Raw genomic sequence first — 20,812 nt, 5'->3', positions numbered from 1 at the left:
GTAGTTTTATATTAAGGGAGTTGAAGTTTGCCGTGAGGTATTCTGTTTCGCATACAACATCGGAAAGGAGAAACTAAAAAGAATTGGTCGCTCTCTTGACAATGATGGATTGATTGCTAGGACTCATGGTAATACCAAAAGACTACCTCATAATGCAATCACATTTGAGGAGAGAACACATAAGAAAATTCCTCATCTGCTATGCATCTGACAATGCAATGCCCGTTCCCGGAAGACTTCCAAACCACCGCAATAGTAAAGTGTTGTTGTTGCCATCTGATAAATCACAAGCAGACATTCATGTTGAATATGAAAAAAATAGGGGTGCTAGAAGCTATGGCATGAGTTGTGCCCACATATAGTCTTAGCTAAACCAAAAACAGACTTGTGTTTTAGATGCCAAACCTTTTCTTTTAATATGTCACAAAGTGGTGCCCTTTCTGAAGATGATAAAATGACACTTTTTGATGAATATGAAAGTCATGTTGAAAGTGCTAGACATCAGAGGGAGCAATATAGAATGCAGTGTGATTACTCTAAAGTTACATGTAGTGAAAACATGAAGTTGAAGGTGTGCTTTGGTTAATAAATTTCTATGCGCTATAGTTTTAGCTGTCTTATGTCATGCTTCAATATTTTCTAGTCTAAAAATTAAAATATATGTTAAATTCTATTTATATTTTAGGTTCAGAGTCATGTTCCTTAGATGCAACCGTCCACTACAGCTGGGACTTTGCACAGCAGGTTCATATTCCACACCATAGCCAACAGGTTAGTTGATTTTTTTCTATCAAGTACAAGCAAATAATCAAATGTTGTTTTTTTTTACTGAATTTATCAACTTATTGCAAGAGATTATTTTTTTAAAGGATTTATTGTGCAGTAATTTGCATGTGTATCATACTTGTGAGTGCCTAAGGTTTACTGCAGTAAATGTATGCTTCTACTTAAATGGTTACATACCTGGTAGTGTATTCATTGAATGTAAAGTGTTTATGTTAGAATTCTTTTTACATGATTTAGAAATTGAATCTTTCAATATTTAGAATAAAATGCTGGTTCTAATTACCAGATACTGTTGTCAAATTTAATGCAAACTTTTATCTACTAGGTTGGACCCCTGTATTTCAAAACTGCCGGAGGAGATGTGAGGTATTTGGAGTTTGCTGTGAAGGATCTGGTAAGCTTATTCATTTTGACTGAGACTCACTACTCATATATAATCTGAATTCACTTTTTTACAGTTTTAAATTGCAATCTGTTCTGTGTCATTATAAGATGTCCTGATGTCAAATGTTAATAATTGAGAATTGAAGGGCACTTCTTAGCAATAAATGTTTTACTTCATTAAAACAAACTGATTAAGAATGTAACATTTCCATTGGTCAATAGCCATCATGCACATCTCACAATCTGGAATTGGATGTGTATCTGAACATTTATTTGGTATATGTTAGTTATGAGAAATGTTTTAAATGTTTTGTTGTATTAATGTTAAATACTGGTGCTGTTAAATTTTTGCTTCTGTTGCTGATGATGGTGATGACTAAGAATAGTGATAAGAAGGATAAATATTTTTCAGAGAAACAGGTGTTTTGCCTGGGTGAGGCACATGCTCAGTTCCACTTTGACAATTGCCAAGGACAACAAAAATAATGCCGTTCTTGGTTATGCTGTGTGGAGAACATTGACAGGTGAGAGTTGTTGTGTCTTAGTGGAAAAAAAATATGTTTCATGATGTAAACTAAATTATGTTATTGCTTTTTAAATATCTCACAAGGTTTTCAGTAACTCTTTAGATGAGTGAAACAGATGTGTAGCTTTAAAAGATTTTGATTTGTTGTACTTATAAAATAAACAACATATATATTTCAGAGTTTAATTTGAAATAAAGAGATCTTATTAACAATTAACTATTCTATTCCAGGAGGGCATAAGACAATCCAATACTCACTGATGCTAGCCGGCCACACCAAATTTTCATGCGACTGGCATTTTGGAGTTTGGAAAAACAGAATGAGATACATGGATGCAGAGACAGTTGAGGTATTCAGGGAGTTAGATTTTTACCACACAAATAGTTTAAAACAATTATAGACATAAATTACTTACACATGTTTCAAGATTGATTAATTTCCTTCTTTTTAATACAGTTATAAACTAATAAGAAGTGGCATGAAGAAAATGGGATTTTTTATAGTTAAGATTGAAAATAATCATATATGACTAATGTTATATTAAATTGATTATTATATAAAATAAGTTCATTTATTATCATGTATATTTAGATATAATAGGTAATTAATAAATTCACTGATGTTATATACTTCATGTAGGCATTACATAGTGCAAGGGTACTGCTCAGTATAATCACAATAGTGAAATAAGACGATAACTGCATATAGAAATTGAAGCAGATATTGAGTTCTTGCACTAAGGTGACAATATAATATGTCATATTGGATCGTTTCTGTCTGAAATTCATTCATCATGTAATGCTTTTCTTCAATACAGGAGGTGGCTTCCACAGAAGCCATGTCATCCCGTAATGGCCACAACATTCCACATATTGTTGATGGCAACAGCAAACAAGTGTCGTTCTATGACTGGAGCACCTTCTTCAAAGGCATTTTCAAACCATTGAAGAACATTTCGAAATACCATTCATTTGAGGTGTCTTCTAACGAGCCTGGGGTTTTAAGAGTAAGGAAGTTTGTTGATGCCCCTGGGGAGAAAATTAACATACTGAAAAACTGCCAAGTGGATATTGGTGTTCTGCCAGAGCAGATCTTTGGTGAGGGAATAAGTGCAGGAAGGCAATGGTACTTGCATGATGTAAAAAGAGACTTTTGCGGATCAGATAATGCAAAAAACACAACATACCCATTGCCATTAGTTGCAAAAGAAGGCTATTCAAAGGCCAAAAAACAAAAGTTGAAATAGGCAACTTTATTGAGAACACTTTCTGTGTGTGTTTCAGCAAAAGTTATAGTTTGTTTCTTGCTATAAATATATTGGCATGTGTAAGTGGAAGTTTTATGTTTTCATTTACATTCAAAGAATATATTTCTTTGTGTTACATTGATAAAATATTCATGATCTTAGGAATGTATGGTTTCCTTGGCAACCAAAAGTAACACACTTGATTGATCATTAAATACTTATGTATAAACATGTATTTCAATTATGGGAATATCATTGAACAGTCGGCCATCTATAAGTAAAGTATGATGGCATTCATATTTTCCATACACGACTCCAGTATAATGTGAAAGTGTACATTTATAAGTCTATATGTTAATAGTTATACATTAATATAGTTTCAATAATCCTTGCATGCATATGTTTGTTGTCAATTTTGTCAAATAAGGCATGTGTCAATGCTTTCCTTGTAAATACATTTCATTCTGTGTCATCTTACAACTCCAAAAGAATGAAATGAGCAAAAAAAAAGAATTATTCTAGGTATAAGTCAGTTGCTATGGCAACCAAGTATAACATTCTTATTGATTTTAAAAATAATGATTTCACCAGACAAGTTACATCTTTTAAATAATTGCTTGTTTTAAAATAATATGTTTTTTGTTTTGATTAATACAAGGATAAGCTGCACTACTTTTGAACAATTAACCTTGTTTTAGAAAAGTTGCAGATTTTCTTTACAGGGTCTATTATGTATCTAATTTAGTCATGCTCATGTGTACGTGATAACTCTCTTTGTACAGACTGGTTTAATGTTTCTAGTGGCCTAAGGCAAGGTTGCATCTTGTCGCCATTAGTGTTTAATCTATTTTAGATGACCTAGTTAAGTACTTAAAAATTTTAGATGTTGGGATCTTTATTGAAGATGAGAAAATGTGTGTTTTATTATATGTAGATGACATTGTTCTACTAGCGTCAAGCGAAGCTGCTAAACAAGTGCTTTTAAATGCTTTAGCTGACTGGTGTAATATTAATGACATGACTATTAATACAACAAAGAGTAATATAGTTCACTTTCGTCCTCAATCTGTACAACTCAGAAATTTCAACTTTATATGTGCCAATGACAGTTTATATGCAGTTGATAAGTATACTTACCTTGGCATTGTTATCAATGAATTTCTTGATTATAATGTGACTGCTAAAGCCGTTGCTCAGAGTGCTAGCCGTGCGCTCGGGCTTCATATTGCTAAATATAAAATCGTTGGTGGTATGCCGTATGCCGCATACACTAAATTATATGATTCTATTGTTTGGCCGATTATAAGTTACGGTGCATCTATCTGGGGTATAAAATCGTTTTCATGCATCAACGCCGTGCATAATAAAGCCATGCGTTTCTTTATCGGCGTTGGGAAATATACACCTAATGATGCTGTTTCAGGCGAAATGGCCTGGGTACCACCGATTATCCGTCAGTGAAAGTCTATAGTCGGACATTGGTCTAGGTTGTGTAATACACCTGTGTCTCGTATCAATAAACAAATAGCTCTTTGGGCAAATTGCAAGGCATGTAATACATACAAATCTTGGTTTTATTATGTAAATGAAAAATGATAAGCCTTGACTTGGATATATATTACTTATATGAATGACCATGTACCAAAATCCATCGTTGTTAGCCAAATATATGATAAAATGATGTCAGCGTATGTCAATGAGTGGCACGATTCTATTAATAGACCAAAAGGTATACGTGGAAGGGGTGGAAATAAGTTAAGACACTATTGCAAGTATAAAATTAAATATTGTGTTGAAAATTCTTGTAAATTGATTATGCCGCCAAAAAAATAGGGCAGCGTTAAGTAAATTTAGATGCGGGGTAGCCCCTATTCGAGTGGAAACAGGCCGATTTGAAAATCTTGCCCTATATGATCTTTGCCCTTTTTGCAATTCTGTTGAATCAGAAATTCATGTGTTATTCTATTGTAAGTTGTATAAAGATATACGAATGCCATTGTTAGAAAAGGCAAACACATTTAATCCGTTATTTCAAAGTATGTCCGATATAGATAAGTTGTCTTTTATTTTTGCAAATAACATGTTGTCAAGACTTAGTGCCAAAACCTGCAACGATATTCTTAATTTTAGGATGTTTTATTTGTGTAAGTAATGTTGTTGTTGTTGTTTTTTAAACTTAAATTATTGTGATATTTTACGTTTAGCTAGAAATGAGTGGTAATCAGTTAATCTACGATCTGACCGGGGTGATATTCGATTTTTACACCCATTTGGTAAGTATGCACGCTTGTGCGCGTTCATGTTTTCAGTATTTTATTTTGTTTGATTTAACTAAGTTTTAAAACAAGATTAGCATTTGTTTCTATTTTCTTACTTTTGTATATATCGATTTTAGATGTTAAATAAGTAAAGTATAGCTTTATGTTTTTGTGTGCTATAGTCTCTTATAACTCATATATAATCATGTGGCAATCCATATTTTAATATATATTTAATAGGTGATGTATATATGTTGTATTGATGAGACTTACATAAACTATCATATATGCTATTTATCGATCCGCGCCAGTCTTGGATAAACTGGTCACGGAGTCTAGCTTTTAACAGTAGAAGGTATTCGGCATTAAAACTCAAAGTTATCAGTGTGGAAATTTAATCCTAAATGATTTATTATAAATTTCCTCTAAGTCGCACAGCAAGGGCCTTTAATTAAATTATACTGATCGAGATACATATAATTCATTGGAGAGTCAAAGTCTTGCAAACGATATGTCTATAAATTCACCGTAAACAACATAGTTAGGAGTTTTTTTTTATTAGTTGATTTATGCTTTAAATCAGTGTAAATGCTTTTAAAATCGAACTTGCATTTTATCAACTTCTTTAAAATTAAAAATTCTATGATGCGTATTTGTTTGTACAAAAGTTGCCAAATGAATTATCTTGAAACAGTGAATTATTTGAATCTAGAAAAAAATATTAAATCTAGAATGCTTAGTCCAAGTTGAGATTGAGATCTTAGATGTCAACGCAGTGCATAGACTCTATACGGATATGCACGATACACCGTGAAAGTACATACACTGCTGTTATATTCTATACCAGTCTATACTGTGCACGGTATATATTCTATTCATTCTCAGAGGTGTTGAAGCAGTTCTTCAACACCCCTGTTCTCTATATAATGTATACAGCCAGAGATTTTGAAGATTTACTTCAACTCCTCTGTTATAGTCTATATACATTGTGGAAGCGTGCACTATACTCTATCCATTCTCAGAGGTGTTGAAGCAGTGCTTCAACACCCCTGTTCTCTATGCCATGTATACAGCCAGAGATTTTGAAGATTTACTTCAACTCCTCTGTTATAGTCTATATACATTGTGGAAGCGTGCACTATACTCTATTCATTCTTAGAGGTGTTGAAGCAGTGCTTCAACACCTCTGTTCTCTATGCAATGTATCAACCAGAGATTTTGAAACTTTACATCAATTCCTCTGTTATAGTCTATATACGTTGTGGTGGCGTGCACTATTCTCTATCTGTTAATTTGAACATCTGTTATAGTCTATATACATTGTGGTAGTGTGCACTATACTATACTCATTCTCAGAGGTGTTAAAGCAGTGCAAAAAAAGATTTTTGGGGTAAAATGTTGGAAAAATTAAATGAAAATGACAATTTATGGATTTTGCCAATAACTCTGCCTTATTTTGCAATAAAAACACCAGAACTACTGCAGCTTATATATATATCATTTAACATTATTATATATAAAAAATTAGAAACACAGTTTTTTTTTAAAATATGAAGAAACTATGTAATTTTGTGAAATGTGAATTTTGGGGAAAATGTTTGAAAAATTAAATAAAATGAGAATTTCTGAAATTGCAAATTATAAGCACAATTTTTGTAATACAATCACCTGAAATTTTACTGTATTCAATAGATACTATAATACAGTATAACAAACCTAAAGTGTAGAAACCATGTATTGTGTGAAGTGTGATTTGAGGGGTAGAATGAAATTAAATAAAAATCGACATACAGCAGTTATCAAACAACACAAATAAACAAAAATCATTTATGTGCATTTTTCTGAAATTGCCTCCTTAATTTTTGAAGCTCTGCATCAACTCCTCTGTCAAATCAATTAACCTTGTTTTCTGTATTCATTTATGATGATCCCCTTTTAGTTAATAAATCTTTTGAAATCATTGAAAATTGACCTTTTTCTCTGTCACCTGTATGTCGATGAATTTTATAATGCAGATATTTGCCAGACTCGCAAAATTCATAACAAACCAAAAGCCCAAGGCACTTTTTCACGAATATAATGCGACAGTCACTTGGGTGTGAGGAGCCTTGCCCAGCAACGTCTACATTTTTAAATTGTCATAGCCTAAAATTGTCATGTCCCGACATGCCAACATTTAGACATATCCAACATGATAACCCAAACTAAGGTCTCCCTAGGCTAAATACTTTTCCAGTTAGACACTAGAATTGGACCTACAATATCGAAGATGTCCATAAAACCCAATTCACATAACAGGACAGGAGACCAGGACAACCAAAAGACATGATTGTCTATGTTATAAACAAACAAGACTATGCATTTACCATAACTGTATCTATTTTGAACATGAACAAAACATTAGTAAATTTAATCCTAAGAATCTGATGTCAATAATCCCGTACATGTATGTCTATCTATGTCCATCAATATAATAAGAAATGGAAGTTTCTTCAAAACATACACAGAAACAGCTATTGTTCATATAAACCATAACATAAGGTGTCTTATAATTATGTCAACAAGAGATGTCTTTGGACAGCACGCTCAATTAAATGAGGCTTTGTCTTAAAAATGAATACAATAATGATGTAATATGTGCCTGTCGAAAGCAATAAAAAGAGTCAAATTAAAAGTTGACTAGAAATGCTGCAATGCAACAAGAACTTCAGCCTTTATTGTGAGATTCAGTTTTTAATGTATTAAAACTGAAGTTATTCAGTACCAAGCATTTTTCTATTTTTAGTTACAGTGACCATGACCCTAGGGGCCCAAATCAAATATAAAAATGAATGGAAATTTTGCCTTTAGACAGTTACTAAATGGTAAATAATATTTGACAGTTACCTATGTACATCTACATTTTAACTTTAAAAAGGTTTCCTTGACATTAAACAATCATTTGTTTTTATAAACAAAAAATTAACAAAACAATGTGGCGAACAGATCAAGAATCTAGGTTTAAGAAGTGACATTTCTAGAGGCTTACCATGTGCTCCAATATGTATGGAACTTAATGACCATGGTTTCATTGAATTTATACTGTCATATAGGGTAATTGTGCAATATATTTAACAGAACACTCAAAAGTACAATGAAACATTTAGGTTAGAAGTTAAAATATAATTAGACAAAGTAGCCATAATTGACCAAGTCAGTATGGAAATTAACAACAGAACAAGGTAACTAAAAAAATATAGATTAAAAATAATAATATATGATTTGCATTCATTTCATTCAAGTTTAAAACAACTTTTAATAATGAGCTACTCCATTGTTACTAAGCAAGGTGCTTTATTGCTCACCTCAGAACCAGACACATTATTTGTTTCAATAATATGTTCACAAGATTTTATTCACTAAAATATGTGCCTAATTATTAACTTTTTACCTGTTATGCCTTATTTGTTGAAAAGTTTTGCTGGCTAAGTTGTGATTTATGATGAGGAAACGATACCTCTATGAATAGCAATTTTTAAGGTTTTTAATACTTGACTTAGTGACTCCTGTTTCATATTACCTACATTCTTTCTTTAAGGAAAGCTTGGGAAGAGAATATGGCCTATAAAACTAGAACATAGTTTTTTTCTAAAACTTGACCAAATTTCATTCATATAAAGTGGAACTTGAGGCCACTACTCTAATCAAACACATTTTGACCAATAAACAAGTTTCACCTAATATTATTTAAATGTTGACGAGAATACTGACAAATATCATGAAAACTCTACTAAGATTTATTTTATAAACATATTCTGGCCAGTATGAATAAAGACCAAAGAGACCAGAGCTGTCACAGAGACAGCGCTCTCGACTATTCCGCTGCTTTTCAGTGTAAGGATTGAAAAGTTTTGGCGAAACATGCATGGATCACTGTTAGATTAGATTTCAATGCAATACATGATGTGCGGAGATATTAACATGAATGTGGTTACACGCAAAATTTTAACCAGATTTTTTAAGTGTAATAATAAAGGGCCATTATTTGCAAAACACAGTAATCTAACTTGATTATTCATTTAGGTTGTGTGGTTGTATAAAGTCTCAATGCAATTCATCCAGTAGTTGCTGAGATATTAACCTATGTGTGCTTACATGCAAAACCTTAACCAGAATTTCTGAGAAAAATAATAAAGGCAAGTATTTGCATTAAATGTAAACTATAGTTATCTAACTTGGAAAATTAAGTAGGTTTGATGGTTGAGTACCATTGTATCAAGTCTCAATGCAATACCTCAAGCAGTTGCTGAGATATTAACCTATGTGTGCTTGCATGCAAAACCTTAACCAGAATTTCTAAGTCAAATAATAAAAGCCAATTATTGGCATTAAATGCAAACTAGAGTTATCTTACTTGTTTAAATAAGTAGGTTTGATGGTTGAGTACCATTGTATCAAGTCTCAATGCAATGCCTCAAGTAGTTGCTGAGATATTAACCTATGTGTGCTTGCACGCAAAACCTTAACCATAGTTTCTAAGTCAAATAATAAAGGCCTATTATTTGCATTAAATGCAAACTAGAGTTATCTTACTTGTTTAATTAAGTAGGTTGGATGGTTGAGTACCATTGTATCATGTCTCAATGCAATACCTCAAGTAGTTGCTGAGATATTAACCTATGTATGCTTGCACGCAAAACCTTAACCAGAATTTCTAAGTCAAATAATAAAGGCCTATTATTTGCATTAAATGCAAATTATAGTCATCTAACTTGGTTAATTGAGTAGCTTGGATGGTTGAGTACAATTGTATCAAGTCTCAATGCAATACCTCAAGTAGTTGCTGAGATATTAACCTATGTGTGCTTGCACGCAAAACCATAACCAGAATTTCTAAGTCAAATATTAAAGGCCTATTATTGGCATTAAATGCAAAGTAGAGTTATTAAACTTGGTTAATTAAGTAGGTTGGATGGTTGAGTACCATTGTATAAAGTCTCAATGCAATACCTCAAGTAGTTGCTGAGATATTAACCTATGTGTGCTTGCACGCAAAACCTTAACCAAGGGATGACGCCGACGCCGACGCTTGGGTGAGTAGTATAGCTCTCCATATTCTTCGAATAGTCGAGCTAAAAATGAGTCCCCATACTAAAGTGTTAACGCTGTATGAAACTGTTAATAAAAATGAAGGACAGACTATGATCAATCACAATAGTTCAACATGAGCACTTTGTACTGTGTTGAGGTAAATGTTAATCATCCAACTTATTTAAGGGTAATCTATTTTCAAATCTATAATGTATTTGGCTGTTAAAAGTTAAAATTGGTATATCATTCCAATTTTAGTGAAACTTTATGTGACGGATGTCTTGTCCATTAAGTTGCCTTCAATGAAGATTTTGAAGTCAGACTGTCTCTTGTTGGATTTGGGGAGTTTTCTGAAAGAAAAAAGGAACATTAAGCAATACATAACACAGTTCCATTGTTGGCTTCAAATATTGAACTATTAAGGAGCTTTTCATTCATTTGTGCCATTGGCTTCAATGTTAAAATTTAAAATTTGATAGTTACCCCATATAATATAAGTATCATTTGAAAGGGCTTTGCATACTGATTACTTATATGTAAAATCAATGACAAGAACATATTTTCACCTTGAAAAGTTATTGCTGGCTTCCCAAAATCACATTTTGTTCATCAGATACATTAAGTTATTATCCATCTTGCAAAAGCTCTATGGTTGATTTTGAAATATGAAAGTTTTTATACATATTATATCTTAATATTAAAAATTAGCCACACTTTTTGTGATATAGATTTTATATATGCACATAAAAATATGTAACAAAAAATAAACAAATAAATAAGAAATGATAAAAACACACAAATCTTAGTTTATTTTACATTGATAGATAGTTCATATAAACTTTGCTAAACACAGAAAGAAAATATTTGTTTCTATTACAGGATTTGAACCTGGACAATTACTTTTAATGTAAATGAGCATATTTGAGCATGATCACAACTGTGCATTACAACAAAGGATAACATTGAAAACTTACAAAGGGCAACTACTACAAAAAATCTTGAGTTATGGTTTCTGTGCACTGCACTTCTGCTAAATGAGATCTATCTGTACATATTTGAAGTTTGAAATCAACACCTCAAATACTTTTCAAGTTCTGCTGCAGACAAAAACTCAGTATGAAATATAACAAAGGGTTATTACAAAAAAAACTGTAAACAGAGTTATGGTCCCTTAACACTGCACTTCTCCTCAATAGGGATCTATCTGTATATGAAGTTTGAAGTTAATACCTGGGGGGATTTATGCTAAAGATTACATTCCGTGCACGCACACACACGTGCACAATTACACAATTACTGTATCCACTTTGCCTTTTGGCAAGGGATAATCAATAGATTTGTCCTCATCATCACGGTCTTAAACAAACATGATGAACATAATCATAGCATGCATAAAACAGTTTACAGTTGTATCAAATCTGGAATAAAAACTGTACCTAGATGAATTTGTAACAGGTGGCAATCAGTCATCACTTTCCTGTTTCCTGTTTCTCATTGTGTCATTCCTGTATCTCATTGTGTCTTAGTTGGTTTAGTACAACTCTGGCCTGGTCCACAATTGCAACAACTGAAAAACAACTGAACAATTAGCAAAAGAGAACTTATACCTAATGTACATAATATTCTGCTACTAAAATATGACTCATACTGTCAAACACTTTTGTTTCCATGAAAAACTACAGCTATCACCTATTGTAATAACAGGTTTCACTGAGAGTGATGTTTGCTTTTAAGCATACAGTAACCAATTAGGCAATAATTTTAAAATTGCCAAGCATAAAATAAACATAAGAAAATAATCCTTAATATACAAAAACAGAATAGTGTTTTGTTAAATTAAAGTAATAAATGAAAAAAAAAATAAAAATATAAAAATAATAATCAAAGGTTTACAACTCTTTGACTACCATACACAATTTAATGATTCATATGCACAGCTATTTTTCTTATCACGTCCAATATGTGCATGAAGTTTGAAGTTAATACCTCAAAAACATAGAAAAGTGAAAGAAAAATAATCAAAGACCAATAACTCTAAAATACAATAAACAAAAATGTTTTTTGCACAGCACTTCTCCTCAACATATTTAATATGTGTTAGAAATCTAAGAAGCATTTGGAATTATGGATAAAAGAAGACTTGTCCAAATGAACCCTAACCATCAAGTGGTAGGAGTATAATCAGAGACAAATCATATGTCTTTATATTTAATATGTCAATGTATGTTTGAACAGAATAATTATGTTAATTCTCATTTCTTGGCTTACCTCATATTTATATTGTTATACATAGAATTAATCCAAAGAGAACTTACCATTCACTGAAAAGATTTCCTCATTATACACAGGAGTATCTTCATACTTTTAGAATCTCTCCATTTTTCTTCTCCATGGGAACTGCAATGCAGAACACATAAGAAAAGAAATCAAACAATTTGCATTTTTCAAAACAATTTGTAGAGAAAATAAAACATGACTTCAGACACATCAGCAGAATTATTTGTATTTATTTTAAGCAAGTTACAAGAGTAACTGTTCCCTATGCCATCTGAGTAAAATCTGTATGCAAAAAAACATGTGCATGCAAAATTGCAATCGCCAATATATTACAAGTTAGGTATAAAGATTAAATATTCCAACTGTTTAGAATAAGCCTTCATAGCACAGTGGATACAACACTGGGCTGCAATTTTGGCGACACCGGTTCCAACCCATTCTCCGACTTGATTTTTTTTTACATTTTGCATTTTGGTATTTTTTTACCATTATGATATCAAAGATTAAAATATTTTTTTGAATAATTGTCCTGAGATTATTATTATTATAATTTTTTTTTTTTTTGGGGGGGGGGTCCCACCCCCTTTCTGGATCCGTTAGTGTAGGTTACTCACATAAAATGAACTCAATTTAATTTGGCAGGTTGTAGAAGTTTTCAGGCGATTTTATTCTATTTTTTTTCTAAAGGGGTCCCACCCCTTTCTGTGGGTTACTCCCGTTAAATGAAATCAATTTAATTTGGTGCAAAGCTCTAATAAAAATCGGTGTATTCAATTAAATTCATATTACTAATTAATGTAAACAAACCATTTGCAACTATCCCTGAATAATTCTAAATGATAGTGATTATTTTCATTTGCATGATAACTAAGAAAATATAAAATAACACTTGAGTGTCCTGTCTCGATATAGTCAATACTTACAACTTACATGTGCAGGAATCAGGAAGGAGTTCCATTCTACCAACTTAATACCATTCTTATTTGTCGTCTTCTTAACCGGATGCTTGAATTTTTGTAAACCCCTTGAACCCTGCATCGTTCCACTAGACTTTCTCGCTTAATATTTACGCTCGGTTGTGCCTGTATCGAAGAAAATGAAGACCAGTCCAAAACATTGCGTCATTTAGTATTTAGCACGCGCGAGAGTGATTCAAAACATCGAATTTGACCGACACTGAACAGAGGTAAATGGCTATTTTCTTTGAAAAAATAACACTTTCTAGTTCAAAAGGCAATTGAATTTATGTAGATACGTAAACAATTGACAGTTTAACGAGTATATTTTATTGATATAACGAAGTACTCCTTAAAGTAATCTAAAATAATAGACTTGTTATACGGGATTCTTCCAATCCCTAACGTCTAAACGGGAATGTGCAAAAAACGGGGGTGTTTTAAAAATATTGAAATTGTTTTAAGTGAAGTATTTTATGGTTGAAATTGATCATAAAGGGTTCAACTTATGGCTATGGCCGAAATGTTCCGAGCGATTTAAAACTGTGCCCTAGAGCCTTGCATGTGCCCTTCATGTTTTGACAGAATGAAATGAAGAAAAGCCGTCAAACTCATAATTATAACTTGGATATTTATTTTTTTGTGTACGGAACTAATATAAAATAACATTATCTGGTAATATTTCTTGTTTTTATGATATTTTATAGACGCTATATGCTTTAACCCGGAATCCTGATCGGAACAACTACCCACTTTTGATACTAAACAATTTGTACGTGAAGGATTTGCCATATCAAAAATATAAAAAAATCCGTCAACGTACAATTATTTGGACTATCCTTAAAGCTGCACCCTCACATATTTTGACAACTTTGTTATTTTATATTTTTGTCTTGGAGTTTGAATGAGCCAGTTTCTGTGTAAATATATGCAAATAAGTGATATAAGCCTGCTGACAAAATCAGATCGCAGATTTCATATTCCGTTAAAAAAATTGTTTTATGGCTAAAAGTGCTACTAAAAGTTGGAAGAAAAATGCATAAAACATCATTTTCTTTAAGCTGCACTCTCACAGATTGAACATTTTGGCAACTTTTTTTATTTTTTGACTTGGAATGTACTAATTTTTGGCAAAAATCCATGGAAACCAGTTATATAAGACGGCTGACAAAAATTAGATCGCAGATTTTTATATATATCAGTTCAAATATTGATGTTTTGTTCATTTTTCTAAAACGTTTATTAACGGTTTTAGCCATAAAACATTAATTTTCAAACGGAAATATGAAAATCTATGATCTGATTTTTGTAAGCAATCCTATATCATTGGTTTGCAGATAATTATGCAAAAATTTGCTCTTTCCAAGACAAAAAATAAAAAAGATGTAAAAATGGTATATCTGTGAGAGTGCAGCTTTAAATTTTATGATTTAATGACAACTGCCTTGAAACAGATACCTGATTTAAGCATAATGCCAATGTTTATAAATTTCTATTATATTTTACTGTGAAATAATGTAAATATATACATATAATTGTTTGTGTTAGTTTAAATTTACTTGATTTATCATTAACCTAATTATATATTATTTCATTTTTTTTGTATTAACCCAATATTATGTCATATAATATATCTATGAGTATATAATAACAAGGTAAACACATGTATACAAATCACTTATTATTATGTATAGATAGTTTTTATTTCCATGTAACTCATTTGCCTACATACATTTTGGAAAATGTGGTCCATTACAGATAAAACCCAGATGTATACATGGCCTGGATTTCCATATTATGCTGCCCAGAATAAAAGACGATGCAGTCCAGATAAAAACATTGTATGGCTCAATAATCTTTACCAAACTTGGTTAAAAAACTTTGTCATATTATGAGAAATCCCTGTTTTTTTGTTATTTATGTTCATTCACAGTATATGCAATTCACCAAGCAACACAAGACTTAATGTCCACTTGACACATTTCTAGTTTATTTGGCTTGTACATAAACATCACTTTTTTATAAGAGAATAAATCTCATGTAGGATATTTAGATTGCTCTAGAAATAATTGCCAAGATGTTTTGCATTTGAATCATGTTTAAAGCATACCCAACATTATTTGCATTTATTGTGTTCATGATTGTGTTGTATTCTTCCTTTTTAAGATGCATCAGATGAAGTCTTTGACTATCTAGAAAGGGATTTTGTAAGCTAGTACTGGACATGAAGACAGTCACTTGGAAATGATGATTGTGCAACAGCGGTTAAACATATATGCAATAAATCATATGGTAATTTCTTTTCACCTCAATGAATATTTAAGTGACCTAGCCACAAATAAAGTGATTCTCTAATAGTTCCAATTTCCACTTTGATTTTGTAATCTGGTATTCTTCATTACTACTACCCGTAACCGGTATCTAAAAATAATATTATAATATTCATCAATAATATCATAAGACCATGTGAATATTCAGTAATTTATATATGTAATCAATTTGTTTTTGTGTATGTGGTGTTTATATGTTGGAGTTTGTAGTTCATTGTCAGTGATTTTTTATTGTGAAAAACTCCATTTTCCCCAAAACTAAAACAAATTACATTACATTCCGGATTAAAATAGCAATGAATTTCTTGAAATATAAACAAAATCTTGACAAATCTTACTCTTTCACAGCATAAGGTATGCATAAAAAAGTTAAAAAATGTATATTTGCCATTATATAAGCTACTTTGGCCTGATTTTGTATTTTCCCCAAAGTTGACTTTTTACCGAATTTGCAAGGTACATTGTACAGGCAGTAAAAAAGAATTCATAAAAAATCACTGATTGTTGTTAAGTGTTTTTTATGAATGTTGTTGAAGTTTCGTCCTTGGGGTCAAAGTTGTCCCAACCAGAGTTCCCCTGTTACTGATAGACTTCTAGAACAAAAATTGATACACATTCAAATCAGGCAATGACTTCTGCAGTAATGTATGAATTCCTTAGAAACTGATGTCTAAACTAAAAGTTATTTAGTTTCAAAGATTATGAAACAAGTTGTTACAACAATATAATAATCACCTTTTGGCACGATGTTAAGCAAGGTTTTGCCTTGTTGAGGAAATCGTAGACCTCGTAGTACCCTTAAGGAACCCACTTGTCTGACTTAGTGACTACAATCCAAACTCACAATGTCTTCCTTAACAACCACTTTATAAGCAACCAAGGACATCCTTATCAAATACTTCATTTACAGCAGCCAATGACTTCCATAAAAAATGATGACTTCCTAAACAATCCTTGGCTTCTTTATCAACCAATGGTTGCCTTAGCAACTACCTTCATCCATAGCAACAAATGAATTCCCATTCAACCAATGACTTCCTTAGCATCCAATTCCTTCCAACGCATCCATTAACTACCTTTATAGGCACCAATGCCTTATTTAGCAACCACTTTTTTTCTGAGCAACAGCAAACATCCATAGCAACCAATTACTTCCTTAGTAATCATTGACTTCCATAGCAACTTTCAGGTTCATTACCATAACATCCATTGACCATGGGAACAACCAGCTTACCATACTTCTCATTTCTGTTAACAAAGAGCAGCCTTCTTTGAGGAGTCCTTATTAACCATCAAATAACACAGCAACCTCTAACCTGCTAAGCAAATAGCAACACCTTTCATAACCAGTTGTTACCTGACTGACTTGTTTATGGTCATTTTAAAATGGTGATCAATTAAGGGCCATGCTGGCCCTTTTGTTTTGAATGTACATTTGCTTAGCTTATTCATTTAATTCAGCAAATGTATAAACATAGTGTACAAAACTGGATACTTTCAAGTTTTGTCAATATTATAAATTATCAATGTTTTAATTTTCAAACAGGTGACCAGACAGGGAGGAAACTAGGGAAATGGTTATCCACCAACAGCCCAAGTGCTTAGTTGATAAGAGGAGCCACATCATTAAACATTACTGCCCAAAGTGGTGTGCTTTGCTAACACTTATGATTGTGATTTGATAAAAAAGCAATGAATGAACGCTCATTATTCATGGGTGGGTCTCGGGGCATGCCCCTCAGAATATTTTGAAAAACATGGTGCATTCTGGGCGTTCTGAGGTGCTTTATTTTGTACTGGAAAATAAAAATGACATTTAAAGGATCATGTAGTCAAGTACGCATACTGCAACTTTGGCTGATTTTTTTATGTTTTTATCAGAATCATGTGGATTCATCCGCGTACTAGTGTTATATGCAGCTACACGCCTGGTATCTCAGAAAGACATTTTTAGGCTTATGTAGACGTTTGCAAGGCAAGGCTTGGCAAACCAAAGTGCCTGTCTCATTATATTGGTTACAAAGTGCTTTTGCATGTTGTTTGCAATTGTGCATTTTGCGCGACTGGTAAATATCTGCAATATAAAAACTTAAAATTCATTGACACCTAGGTGACCAAATTTCAATTTTTTTCATTTCATTTGTCAAACATTGTGCCCCAAAAGCACATTTCACATAAGTAGTGTAGTTTCTTTACTTAAGGTCTATTATACTGTAATATAAAATATATTTAAAAACAGTAATTCTGGTAATTTTATTGCGAAATTTGACAAAGTAATTGGCAAAATGCAGAAATTTTCAAAAAAAAATTCTAACAAATTTACCTAAAAATCATATTTTACAAAATACATAGTTTGTATATTTCAAGTATCTTATAATGTTATATAATATCTGTTTTAAAAAGTTATATTGGTAATTTTATTGCAAAATTTGGAAGAGTTGATGCTAAGTCCAGAAATTCTCATTTTCATTTAACTTTTAAAACATTTTGCCCAAAAATATGTTTTGATTGTGATTGTATTATACTTATAGTATATTAAATGTGGTGTCTGATATAACACAAAACCAACAAAAAAAATCTAAGCATTTTTCTCCCATTTTTCATTTTCACTGGACAAAGAATATGAGGTGTTGAAACTCTGCTTCAACACCTCTCTATTCAAATAGAGAATAGTGCACGTCACCACCATGTATATAGACTATAACAGGGGTTCAAATCTACAGATAGAGAATAGTCCACGCTACCACAATGTATATAGACTATAACAGAGGAATTTAAGTAAAGTTTTAAAATCTACATTGCATAGAGAACAGAGGTGTTGAAGCACTGCTTCAACACATCTGAGAATGAATAGAGTATAGCGCACGCTACCACAATGTATATAGACTATAACAGAGGAGTTGAAGTAAATCTTCATAATCTCTGGCTGTATACATTGCATAGAGAACAGGGGTGTTGAAGCAGTGCTTCAACACCTCTGAGAATGAATAGAGTATAGTGCACGCTTCCACAATGTATATAGACTATAACAGAGGAGTTGAAGTAAATCTTCATAATCTCTGGCTGTATACATTGCATAGAGAACAGGGGTGTTGAAGCAGTGCTTCAACACCTCTGAGAATGAATAGAGTATAGTGCACGCTTCCACAATGTATATAGACTATAACAGAGGAGTTGAAGTAAATCTTTAAAATCTCTGGCTGTATACATTGCATAGAGAACAGAGGTGTTCAAGCACTGCTTCAACACCTATGAAAATGAATAGAATATAATGCACAGTATATACTGATATAGAATATAACGCCAATATACGTACTGTCACGGTATATTGTGCATATCCATATAGTGTATAGAGTCGATGCACTGCGTTGACATCTAAGATATCAATCTCAACTTGGACTAAGCATTCTAGATTTAATATTTTTTTCTAGATTCAAATAATTCACTGTTTTGATTTTCAGGAAAGACCTATATATTTTGGAGTTTTTTAAAAAGATCATTTGTGGATTTCAATTACGGATTTTCCCTCGATGGGAAACTATTCGTCAAAATATGACAAAAATATAAATTTGATATAAAATTATGCAGTAAGATGTATACAAATAGGTAAAACATAACAAACCTTTATTGCAGTACTATCACAAATAAATCATCCATTCTTGGCCAGTCATTCGAAAGACACCCATATCTCTTGATGAATATTAATTTCGGAACCTGCGTCCTGATAAATCTGTGTCTGAACTGTATCTGATTCACGAGAACAATCTCGTTAAGATTATTTAAGATTGAATGGTTGTAAATCGCATGCCAACGCTCGAATACAGAGAGATAAGCTAGCTTATTTTGCATAAAGTGTTTTATGGTTGCTGGATCAAGTGTATCTCAATTTGACATTCTCTCTTTCGGAAATAATTTATTGGAAATAGTAATTTTTTAATCCTAAAGACAAAATTGAAAACGATCAAATTTTACTCTCATACATCATTGTAATTAGCATTCCGATAAAAATCATTCAGATCACGTATATTTAAGGAATAAATGGGTGGGGGGAGGTTCAATTTCTTGATAAGGATCGTGAGACCATTATTTTGTGCAATGAAGTAAAGGACATTCTATCGCTAGTTACCTTCATTTACTGTCTCGGATTCTTTTGTATTCGTCAAACATTTGCCCAATTGAATTCATCTAAATGATCTCAAGGATCACTTTATCAGTGAAACGCATTGAGTTCTTAATCAGGGTCGGCGACACAAAACTGCAAATCTTCATTTTGTTGTACAATCTTCATTATGAGAGAAATAACAAATATCTTAAGAGATGTTTATTAAATATTCACTCATTTTATGTCAAACAAATCTTTATGAAAATACATTTTGATATTTTAAAATGTTCTCATTCTGATTTCCAAGACGTTTACATAAACAGATGTAGCACCAAACAAGATACGATGTTGAGTTTTTCAGTTTAACTTACACATTTCCGAATCACGATAAATAAGCAAATGTTTTGTTTATAAATGTACTTATTTATGACTCTGTTTTGGTTAAAGGCAAAGGATCCATGGTAACACTGATCCGAGCGCTGTCTTTATAATGATTGCCACTTAAAATGGTATCGCCGGTTAACACCTGTATCTCGTCTTAGCAGTTTAATACTGATCGAGGAACATTGACTAAATATACAATATCGAGTGATTTGTCTTTAATATCATAGATATGAAAAAAGGTATAAACACAACATAATTCTTAAATATATTTTTATCATTTTTCCTGTTAGGCACACATCCTATAACAAACTTTTATATAGCAAAATATTATTACGTGAAATTGATTATCATCATGGAAAAAATAAATAAACCTTGCAGAAAGATGACTAACACAAAATATTTTTTGATAGATAACATTTATTCACGTTCAAAAAACGAGCGTGAGGGACTGTAAGATATAATTTTAGAGACATAACTTTACTAATATATCAA

At 32.0% G+C, this 20,812-nt stretch overlaps 1 protein-coding gene and 1 long non-coding RNA gene across 3 annotated transcripts; both read left to right on the top strand.

Moving 5' to 3' along the window:
• Positions 1-581: 581 nt before the first annotated feature.
• Positions 582-3,520, top strand: LOC128221130 (uncharacterized). Its single transcript, XM_052929587.1, has 5 exons — positions 582-771; positions 1,112-1,180; positions 1,583-1,694; positions 1,928-2,046; positions 2,515-3,520. Exons 1-5 carry the CDS (start codon positions 661-663, stop codon positions 2,941-2,943), a joined length of 840 nt encoding a protein of 279 aa, XP_052785547.1. The 5' UTR covers positions 582-660; the 3' UTR covers positions 2,944-3,520.
• A 10,174-nt stretch (positions 3,521-13,694) lies between these two features.
• On the top strand, positions 13,695-15,779 carry LOC128221131 (uncharacterized). 2 transcript variants are annotated; one of them, XR_008258899.1, is made up of 3 exons: positions 13,695-13,734; positions 15,263-15,374; positions 15,671-15,779. It is a non-coding gene; the product is annotated as an uncharacterized LOC128221131 (long non-coding RNA). The 2 variants fall into 2 exon arrangements; XR_008258900.1 differs by lacking the exon at positions 13,695-13,734 and adding an exon at positions 14,109-14,179.
• Positions 15,780-20,812: the final 5,033 nt, after the last annotated feature.

This window comes from Mya arenaria, chromosome 16 (genome assembly GCF_026914265.1).
Source record: "Mya arenaria isolate MELC-2E11 chromosome 16, ASM2691426v1".
NCBI lineage: Eukaryota > Metazoa > Mollusca > Bivalvia > Myida > Myidae > Mya > Mya arenaria.
The sequence above is the reverse complement of the archived record's forward strand: the minus strand, read 5'-3'. Positions and strand labels throughout refer to the sequence as shown.

Coding starts and splice junctions, on each gene's coding strand:
- LOC128221130 (XM_052929587.1), top strand. CDS start 661: ATGTTAAATTCTATTTATATTTTAGGTTCAGAGTCATGTTCCTTAGAT. Junction 772..1,111: donor TTCCACACCATAGCCAACAG/GTTAGTTGATTT, acceptor TTTATCTACTAG/GTTGGACCCCTGTATTTCAA. Junction 2,047..2,514: donor TGGATGCAGAGACAGTTGAG/GTATTCAGGGAG, acceptor TCTTCAATACAG/GAGGTGGCTTCCACAGAAGC.